The 10336-nt window shown below is 48.5% G+C and overlaps 1 protein-coding gene across 2 annotated transcripts in view; it reads left to right on the top strand.

Annotated features, from left to right (window-relative positions):
* Positions 1–3861: 3861 nt before the first annotated feature.
* Positions 3862–10336, top strand: part of slc29a4a (solute carrier family 29 member 4a) — a 27802-nt gene continuing 21327 nt past the window's right edge. For both annotated transcript variants that reach the window (XM_045715980.1, XM_045715979.1), the window contains exons 1-2: positions 3862–4401; positions 6672–7339. In XM_045715980.1, the coding sequence (XP_045571936.1) occupies positions 7078–7339 (262 nt within the window). In that variant the 5' untranslated portion in view covers positions 3862–4401; positions 6672–7077. The remainder of the gene's footprint in view (positions 4402–6671; positions 7340–10336) is intronic.

The following is a 10336-nucleotide window of genomic DNA, read 5'->3' as shown; positions in this document are numbered from 1 at the left end:
TCTGAACGTCAATACAAAACACAACAGGTAAGAAGCCGCTCTGAACGTCTAAATGTTGACTCTCCCTCTCTTCTCCTCATCTCTTCTCTCTCTACTCCTGTCTCCTCTCCCCTGTCTTTTCTCTCCTCTCCTCTCCTTTCCTCTATCTGAAGGTGACAGTGTGGAACCAGACTCCAATCACTCTGTTTCGCTCTGTTCCTATTGAGAGGCGCACACACACCCTGCTTCCCAAACACCCACACCAGACAGACAGACAGACAGACAGACAGACAGACAGACAGACAGACAGACAGACAGACAGACAGACAGACAGACAGACAGACAGACAGACAGACAGACAGACAGACAGACAGACAGACACCCTCGTATCCATCAGCAGAATCAGCTCTGACAGAAACAAACTGCTGATTTAAATTTCAGCCTCAAAGTAGTCCAGTGTGTGTGTGTGTGTGTGTGAGAATGTCCTGTGTGTGTGTGTGTGTGTCCTGTGTGTGTGTGTCCTGTGTGTCGTGTGTGTGTGTGTGTCCTGTGTGTGTGTCCTGTGTGTGTGTGTGTGTGTCCTGTGTGTGTGTGTGTGTCCTGTGTGTGTGTGTGTGTCCTGTGTGTGTGTGTTGGTGTCCTGTGTGTGTGTGTGTGTGTCCTGTGTGTGTGTGTGTGTGTCCTTGTGTGTGTGTCCTGTGTGTGTGTGTGTGTCTCTGTGTGTGTGTGTCCTGTGTGTGTGTGTGTGTGTGTGTTCTGTGTGTGTGTGTCCTGTGTGTGTGTGTGTCCTGTGTGTGTGTGTGTCCTGTGTGTCTGTGTGTGTGTGTGTGGTGAACTATGACTGTCTCTCTGATATTCTGTAAGAGCTGGTAGGCAATTAGTTAGAGTACTGCTGATGCCCTAAACACACACACACACACACACACAAAGACAGTAGTGATTATTTTCCACCTCAAGAGGCAGTTGGCCTGGTTGGGGGGTGCTGCTATAAAGACACTGATAGAAAGAGGTGGAGAGAGGAGGATGGGAGGGAGGGAGGAAGGAGGAGGGGAGGGAGGAGGGGAGGGAGGAGAGAGGAGGAGGGAGGGAGGAGGAGGAGAGGAGAGAGGGGGAGGGAGGAGGGGAGGGGAGGGGGATGGGAGGGAGGAGAGGGAGGGGAGGGAGGAGGAGGAGAGAGGGGAGGGAGGGAGGAGAGAGGAGGAGGGGAGGGAGGAGAGAAAGGGGGAGGGGAGGGAGGAGAGAGGAGGAGGGGAGGGAGGAGAGCAAGGGGAGGGAGGAGAGAGGAGGAGGGGAGGGAGGAGAGAGGAGGAAGGGAGGGAGGAGAGAGAAGGAGAGTTCACATGGTGATCTATGTATTGTATATTGTACTTGGTGGGCTACTGGTATTGATATAAATAAAGTAGTATTTATATTGTACTGGCATTGAGATGAATAAAGTAGTATTTATATTGTACTTGGTGGGCTATGCATTAGATATAAGTAGTATTTATATTGTACTGGCATTGAGATGAATAAAGTAGTATTTATATTGTACTTGGTGGGCTACTGGCATTGAGATAAATAAAGTAGTATTTTATTTCTTTTTATTATATGTCTGGCATTGAGATAAATAAAGTAGTATTTATATTGTACTGGCATTGAGATGAATAAAGTAGTATTTATATTGTACTGGTTTAGTTTTATTGTACTTGGTGGGCTACTGGCATTGAGATGAATAAAGTAGTATTTATATTGTACTTAGTGGGCTACTGGTATACAGTAAACTATGTGTTATTATATGTTAAAAGGTGCAGTTAACATCTCTTCATGTCTCTCTCCTCTCTTTCTCTCTCTCTCTCTCTCTCTGTCTCTCTCTCTCTCTCTCTCTCTCTCTCTCTCTCTCTCTCTCTTTCTCTCTCTCTCTCTCTCTCTCTCTCTCTCTCTCTCTCTCTCTCTCTCTCTCCTCTCTCTCTCTCTCTCTCTCTCTCTCTCTCTCTCTCTTTCTCTCTCTCTCTCTCTCTCTCTCTCTCTCTCTCTCTCTCTCTCTCTCTCTCTCTCTCTCTCTCTCCTCTCTCTCTCTCCTCTCTCTCTCTCTGTCTCTCTCTCCTCTCTCTCTCTCTCTCCTCTCTCCTCTCTCCTCTCTCTCCTCTCTCTCCTCTGAATTTCAATTCAATTCAAAGGGGCTTTGTTGTCATGGGAAACATATGTTAACATTGCCAAAGCAAGTGAAATAAGCAATAAAAATGAACAGTAAACATTACACTCACAGAAGTTCAAAAAGAATAAAGACATTTCAAATATCATATTATGTCTATATACAGTGTTATAATGATGTACAAATAGTTAAAGTACAAAAGGGAAAATAAATAAATGTAAATATGGGTCACAAATCTTGCTGCTTCGATGGTACAATGTGGTATTTCACCCAGTAGATATTGTTTGGTTTTTTAATTCTTTGTGGGTCTGCCTACGGCGGCCTTTCTCAATAGCAAGGCTCAATGAGTCTGTACGTAGTCAAAGCTTTTCTTCAGTTTGGGTCAGTCACTTTCTCTCTCTGTGAGATAGATGAGAGCAGACAGAGAATATTTAATGGAGAGGGATGCTGGGTAATGAAATACACACACAGGGCATAGGACACACACACACAGGACACACAAAGGACACAGACACTGTGATCACATAGAGAGGCAGTCAGATGAAAAACAGAGGAGGAGAGAGGAGGAGAGGAGAGGAGGAGTTTGTGATAACACTGTGACCTTTTCAGTGATTCCCGAAGCAGCAGGAATAAATATTGATGCAGAGTTCTGTGATCAATAAAGGATCAGACTGAGACGAGGTTTAATGAGCTACCAGGACAACAATTAATACACCCTCTCTCTCCCCCTTCCCCCTCTCTTCTCTCTCTCTCCCCCTTCCCCCTCTCTCTCCCCCTTCCCCCTCTCTCTCTCCCTTCCCCCTCTCTCTCTCCCCCTTCCCCCTCTCTCTCTCCCCCTTCCCCCTCTCTCTCCCCCTTCCCCCTTCCCCCTCTCTCTCTCCCCCTTCCCCCTCTCTCTCCCCCTTCCCCCTCTCTCCTCTCTCTCTTCCCCTTCCCCCTCTCTCTCCCCCTTCCCCCTTCCCCCTCTCTCTCTCCCCCTTCCCCCTCTCTCTCTCCCCCTTCCCCCTCTCTCCTCTCTCTCTCCCCCTTCCCCCTCTCTCTCCCCCTTCCACCTCTCTCCTCTCTCTCTCCCCCTTCCCCCTCTCTCTCCCCCTTCCCCTCTCTCTCTCCCCCTTCCCCCTCTCTCTCCCCCTTCCCCTCTCTCTCTCCCCCTTCCCCCTCTCTCTCTCTCTGTCTCTCTCCATCTCTCCCCCTTCCCTCTCTCTCTCCTCTCTCTCTCCCCCTTCCCCCTCTCTCTGTCTCTCTCCATCTCTCCCCCTTCCCCCTCTCTCTGTCTCTCTCCATCTCTCCCCCTTCCCCCTCTCTCTGTCTCTCTCCATCTCTCCCCCTTCCCTCTCTCTCTCCTCTCTCTCTCCCCTTCCCCCTCTCTCTGTCTCTCTCCCTCTCTCCCCCTTCTCTCTTTTTCTCTCTCCTCTCTCTCTCCCCCCTTCCCCCTCTCTCTCTCTCTTTCTCCACCTCCCCTCTCTCTCTCTCCTTCTCTCTCTTTCTCTCCCCTTCCCCTTCCCCTCTCTCTCTCTTTCTCTCCCCTTCCCCTCTCTCTCCTGTCTCCCCCCCCTCTCTCTCTCTATCTTTCTCTAAAGGGGAGTCAAGCTGAGGACACCGGTCTCTATGACAACCTGCTAGCTCAGGATATGTCATAGGAACTTGATTAGGTAGATTACATTAGTGTGGTGTTGTGTGTGTGTGTGTGTGTGTGTGTCTGTGAGTGTGTGTGTCTGTGAGTGTGTTGTGTTTGTGTGTGTGTGTGTGTGTGTGCGTGTGTGTGTGTGTGTCTCCAGGGAACATAATGTACCTGCTGCTATAGAACAGGGAAGCTGTATTTGATTTAAAGCAGCTTTTAGTAACAGCGAATCTAGTTATTATATGGACGCTGTAATAATATACATACTGTCCTCGTTGACGGTGGTTCAGCCGTTTCATTGACCTACTCATGTCCATGTGTCGCCATAATGTCGCGTCTGTCCGCCGTAGACGTAGCAGAATGGTGGAACCGATAAAAACGTCTTATTTCATACCGATATAATACACACCGGGATGACGCAAGTCAGGTGATATCTCGTTAAAAGAGGGTGTGTGTGTGTGTACGGTGTTTTGAGGTCGAGTGACAGACAGCAGCGACGTTTTCTCCGCCTGAAGCAGCACCGGGGAGCCGTGAGCAAAGCAGCGGGGAGCTCCCATCTGATGGAAAACGGCGGGTTTTAACGGCCAGCAGCACCGAGAGCATCGACCCGGGAGGCACGGTTCCGTTATCCTAGGAATTAGAGGCTCAGACGGCACCGGAAGGAAAGGTGAGGAGGGATGGAGGACCTGTTGTTTGTTCGGTGTGTTTGAGAATAAACGGGTGGAAAGGATACAACGGAATACCGTATCGGTTCGTTTCTCTTTAAATAACGAACAGAATAAAAACGAGATGGAAAATACTGCTGCTTCTAAAATGAATATTATTCATTTTTTTATATAGCCTATATTTATTGTAATTAAATTGGAGTCTAGACAATGTTGGCTTTTCCTCCCCCGTGTATTTCGTCGTAACGTCATCAGACGGACATATAAACTCAAGGCGAGGCGACATAAAATGCAATATCTGCAAACACAAGGATTAGGATAATTATTTTTATATATCTTTAAAATATGCCGATATAAAAAGACTATTAGTTGATTTAATCTGTCAGACAATATGTTTTTGATGTTGTTGTTTTTGCTACAGAATAATCTGTTCCACTTTACTCTTCACTTTCACATGGCATTTATTTAAAGGAATATGTCGGTTTTCCTTGACCAATGTGCCGTTGTTGAATGTTTAACGCTGAACGGTTCTGTTTTGGTTTAACGTTTCAGTCACTTTATGTCGCTTCCTTTTATTCTGTTTCTGATTGAAGAGTCTGTGAGCGCCGCCTAGTGGTTGGAACTGGAATCACACACAAACTGTTTTCTGGTGGTCAGCTGTCTGTCTGTCTGTCTGTCTGTCTGTCTGTCTGTCTGTCTGTCTGTCTGTCTGTCTGTCTGCCTGTCTGCCTGTCTGTCTGTCTGTATAACGTGTTGTGTGAGGTCTAGTGTAAAGCATACAGAGGGCTTGTCCAGTCCTTCAGCACTCAGCACACACCACTGTTATAGTCTGTTGTAGGGAGATGAACTGTGCTGACAGAAAAGACTAGAGGCTGCAGGGCTACGTGGTGGTGGGGTTGGATACAGATGTGTGTGTTTAGTATTTACAGAGAGAGAGACAGAGACACAGAGAGAGGAGAGTGTGTCTGTGTTTGTGTCAGTTTCCTGTCCTCCTATGTTTTGACAAGCAAAAAGAGAAATGAACCTGGAGGTCTATCATGTTGTTCTGTTATCTCCTGGAGGTCTATCATGTTGTTCTGTTATCTCCTGGAGGTCTATCATGTTGTTCTGTTATCTCCTGGAGGTCTATCATGTTGTCCTGTTATCTCCTGGAGGTCTATCATGTTGTCCTGTTATCTCCTCCTGGAGGTCTATCATGTGGTCCTGTTATCTCCTGGAGGTCTATGATGTTGTTCTGTTATCTCCTGGAGGTCTATCATGTTGTTCTGTTATCTCCTGGAGGTCTATCATGTTGTTCTGTTATCTCCTCCTGGAGGTCTATGATGTTGTTCTGTTATCTCCTGGAGGTCTATGATGTTGTTCTGTTGTCTCCTGGAGGTCTATCATGTTGTTCTGTTATCTCCTCCTGGAGGTCTATGATGTTGTTCTGTTATCTCCTGGAGGTCTATCATGTTGTTCTGTTATCTCCTGGAGGTCTATCATGTTGTTCTGTTATCTCCTCCTGGAGGTCTATGATGTTGTTCTGTTATCTCCTGGAGGTCTATGATGTTGTTCTGTTGTCTCCTGGAGGTCTATCATGTTGTTCTGTTATCTCCTGGAGGTCTATCATGTTGTTCTGTTATCTCCTGGAGGTCTATCATGTTGTTCTGTTATCTCCTCCTGGAGGTCTATCATGTTGTTCTGTTATCTCCTGGAGGTCTATAATGTTGTTCTGTTATCTCCTGGAGGTCTATCATGTTGTTCTGTTATCTCCTGGAGGTCTATCATGTTGTTCTGTTATCTCCTCCTGGAGGTCTATGATGTTGTTCTGTTATCTCCTGGAGGTCTATGATGTTGTTCTGTTGTCTCCTGGAGGTCTATCATGTTGTTCTGTTATCTCCTCCTGGAGGTCTATGATGTTGTTCTGTTATCTCCTGGAGGTCTATGATGTTGTTCTGTTATCTCCTCCTGGAGGTCTATGATGTTGTTCTGTTGTCTCCTGGAGGTCTATGATGTTGTCCTGTTATCTCCTGGAGGTCTATCATGTTGTTCTGTTATCTCCTGGAGGTCTATCATGTTGTTCTGTTATCTCCTCCTGGAGGTCTATGATGTTGTTCTGTTATCTCCTGGAGGTCTATGATGTTGTTCTGTTGTCTCCTGGAGGTCTATCATGTTGTTCTGTTATCTCCTGGAGGTCTATCATGTTGTTCTGTTATCTCCTGGAGGTCTATGATGTTGTTCTGTTATCTCCTCCTGGAGGTCTATGATGTTGTTCTGTTTTCTCCTTCTACAGGTCACCATCACCCCAAAGCCTCCTGCCTCTCCTCTCCTCTGTTAGCTCTGTGTGTTCTTGGAGGGAAGGTTGTGTAGCCTCCCCTCCTCTCCTCTCCTCTCCTCTCCTCTCCTCTCCTCTCCTCTCCTCTCCTCTCCTCTCCTCTCCTCTCCTCTCCTCTCCTCTCCTCTCCTCTCCTCTCCTCTCCTCTCCTCTCCTCTCCTCTCCTCTCCTCTGTTAGCTCTGTGTGTGACCTGGAGGGAGGGTTGTGTAACCTAGATGTGTGTGTGTGTTTGTGTCGTGGTTGTGAGTATGTTACCTCCCGGGTGTGTGTAGCGTGTGTTTTGCAAGGAGAGTGTTAGGAGTGTGTATTCCTTTGTGTGTGTGTGTGTGTGTGTGTGTGTGTGTGTGTGTGTAGTGTACCATAATGAGTGCAGCAGGAGTGGAGCGACGGAGGCCGACCTCAGCACAGACCCCTGAGGAGAGAGAGGGGGGAGAGGGATGGGGTGATGCAGGAAGAGAGGAGAGAGAGGAGAGAGAGGGATGGAGCCAGCCAGGGAGGGCAGGATGGAGGGAGGGCAGAGAAAGCGGTGTAGTGCAGAGTTATAGCTTCGACTCGTACCAGCTGGAGGAAGAGGAGGGGACCAAGAGCGTGCCGGAGAGAGGGGTGCTGGCCCTGGCAGAACCAGGTGAGTCTCTCTTTGTGTGTGTGTGTGTGTGTGTGTGTGTGTGTGTATAGTGTGTGTGTATAGTGTGTGAGTGAGTGTGTATAGTGTGTGTGGAGTGAGTGAGTGAGTGGTGGTGAGTGAGTGGTGAGTGGTGAGTGAGTGGTGGTGGTGGTGGTGAGTGGTGAGTGAGTGAGTGAGTGAGTGAGTGAGGTGAGTGAGTGAGTGAGTGAGTGAGTGGTGAGTGAGTGGTGAGTGAGTGAGTGAGTGAGTGAGTGAGTGAGTGTGTGTGTGTGTGTGTGTATAGTGTGTGTGTGTATTTCAATCCAAACTGAAATCATCAGCCTCCAGAATATGAATGGATAACAGCAGTCAATCAATAACGTCCTGCGGTCTGAAAGAGACGTTAATCAATGAGCAGAAATGATGGATCGATAAGCTTGTTTACCGTTCAGTTTGTTTATTGGCTGAGGGCCGTCCTGCCTGGTACTGTGATTCGCTGAGGGCCGTCCTGCCTGGTACTGTGATTCGCTGAGGGCCGTCCTGCCTGGTACTGTGATTCGCTCAGGGCCGTCCTGCCTGGTACTGTGATTCGCTGAGGGCCGTCCTGCCTGGTACTGTGATTCGCTCAGGGCCGTCCTGCCTGGTACTGTGATTCGCTGAGGGCCGTCCTGCCTGGTACTGTGATTCGCTGAGGGCCGTCCTGCCTGGTACTGTGATTCGCTGAGGGCCGTCCTGCCTGGTACTGTGATTCGCTTAGGGCCGTCCTGCCTGGTACTGTGATTCGCTGAGGGCCGTCCTGCCTGGTACTGTGATTCGCTGAGGTCCGTCTTGCCTGGTACTGTGATTCGCTGAGGGCCGTCCTGCCTGGTACTGTGATTCGCTGAGGGCCGTCCTGCCTGGTACTGTGATTCGCTCAGGGCCGTCCTGCCTGGTACTGTGATTCGCTGAGGGCCGTCCTGCCTGGTACTGTGATTCACTCAGGGCCGTCTTGCCTGGTACTGTGATTCGCTCAGGGCCGTCCTGCCTGGCACTGTGATTCGCTGAGGCCGTCTTGCCTCGTACTGTGATTCGCTCAGGGCCGTCCTGCGTGGTACTGTGATTCGCTGAGGGCCGTCCCAGCGTATCAGACTGCTGTCTCCTTAACCCCCAGGTTATCCTGGTCCATCCTCTGTTCTGAATCCCCTCCAGGTTATCAGACTGGTCCCATCCTCTGTTCTGAATCCCCTCCAGGTTATCAGACTGGTCCTGGTCCATCCTCTGTTCTGAATCCCCTCCAGGTTATCAGACTGGTCCTGGGTCCATCCTCTGTCCTGAATCCCCTCCAGGTTATCAGACTGGTCCTGGTCCATCCTCTGTCCTGAATCCCCTCCAGGTTATCAGACTGGTCCTGGTCCATCCTCTGTTCTGAATCCCCTCCAGGTTATCAGACTGGTCCATCCTCTGTTCTGAATCCCCTCCAGGTTATCAGACTGGTCCATCCTCTGTTCTGAATCCCCTCCAGGTTATCAGACTGGTCCTGGTCCATCCTCTGTCCTGAATCCCCTCCAGGTTATCAGACTGGTCCGATCCTCTGTTCTGAATCCCCTCCAGGTTATCAGACTGGTCCTGGTCCATCCTCTGTTCTGAATCCCCTCCAGGTTATCAGACTGGTCCATCCTCTGTTCTGAATCCCCTCCAGGTTATCAGACTGGTCCTGGTCCATCCTCTGTTCTGAATCCCCTCCAGGTTATCAGACTGGTCCTGGTCCATCCTCTGTTCTGAATCCCCTCCAGGTTATCAGACTGGTCCATCCTCTGTTCTGAATCCCCTCCAGGTTATCAGACTGGTCCGATGGTCCATCCTCTGTTCTGAATCCCCTCCAGGTTATCAGACTGGTCCTGGTCCATCCTCTGTTCTGAATCCCCTCCAGGTTATCAGACTGGTCCATCCTCTGTTCTGAATCCCCTCCAGGTTATCAGACTGGTCCTGGTCCATCCTCTGTCCTGAATCCCCTCCAGGTTATCAGACTGGTCCATCCTCTGTCCTGAATCCCCTCCAGGTTATCAGACTGGTCCTGGTCCATCCTCTGTCCTGAATCCCCTCCAGGTTATCAGACTGGTCACACAGAGGGTGTTTATTAAAATGCATACTACCGTACTCCGAGTGCCCAAATTGAAGCACGGGAGGGTCAGAGTATGAGTACAAATCAAGTATGCGAATTCACGGAGAGGCACTTCTGGGATGTATACTCCGTTTGTACATATTTTGAATTTTAATTTATTTTATATTTTGAAACATGCATTCTGATGCAAGCTTAAACGGAAAGTATTGCAAAGAAATAAAAAATAACGCAACATTTCTTGAAATCAACGGCGGCCATTATTTGAGCTGAAACGAGAGAAAATATACTCCGACTTCGGGATGAAATGTTGACTATATACATCTCAGCTGTTGCCTGAATACAATATTTTATCTCGATACGTTAATAAATACATGCTGTGTTTAATTTTGGCAAGTTTACCTGCCTACAATACCATAGATCACAAGCCCATAATAAGTTAATAGGGCTAGCTACTACTACTATTAGGGCTAACTGGCTAGCTACTGGTACTGTTAGGGCTAACTGGCTAGCTACTAGTACTGTTAGGGCTAACTGGCTAGCTACTAGTACTGTTAGGGCTAACTGGCTAGCTACTAGTACTGTTATGGCTAACTGGCTAGCTACTAGTACTGTTAGGGCTAACTGGCTAGCTACTAGAACTGTTAGGGCTAACTGGCTAGCTACTGGTACTGTTAGGGCTAACTGGCTAGCTACTAGTACTGTTAGGGCTAACTGGCTAGCTACTAGAACTGTTAGGGCTAACTGGCTAGCTACTGGTACTGTTAGGGCTAACTGGCTAGCTACTAGTACTGTTAGGGCTAACTGGCTAGCTACTAGTACTGTTAGGGCTAACTGGCTAGCTACTAGTACTGTTATGGCTAACTGGCTAGCTACTAGTACTGTTAGGGCTAACTGGCTAGCTACTAGAACTGTTAGGG

This window comes from Salmo salar, chromosome ssa03 (assembly GCF_905237065.1).
Source record: "Salmo salar chromosome ssa03, Ssal_v3.1, whole genome shotgun sequence".
NCBI lineage: Eukaryota > Metazoa > Chordata > Actinopteri > Salmoniformes > Salmonidae > Salmo > Salmo salar.
The sequence above is the reverse complement of the archived record's forward strand: the minus strand, read 5'-3'. Positions and strand labels throughout refer to the sequence as shown.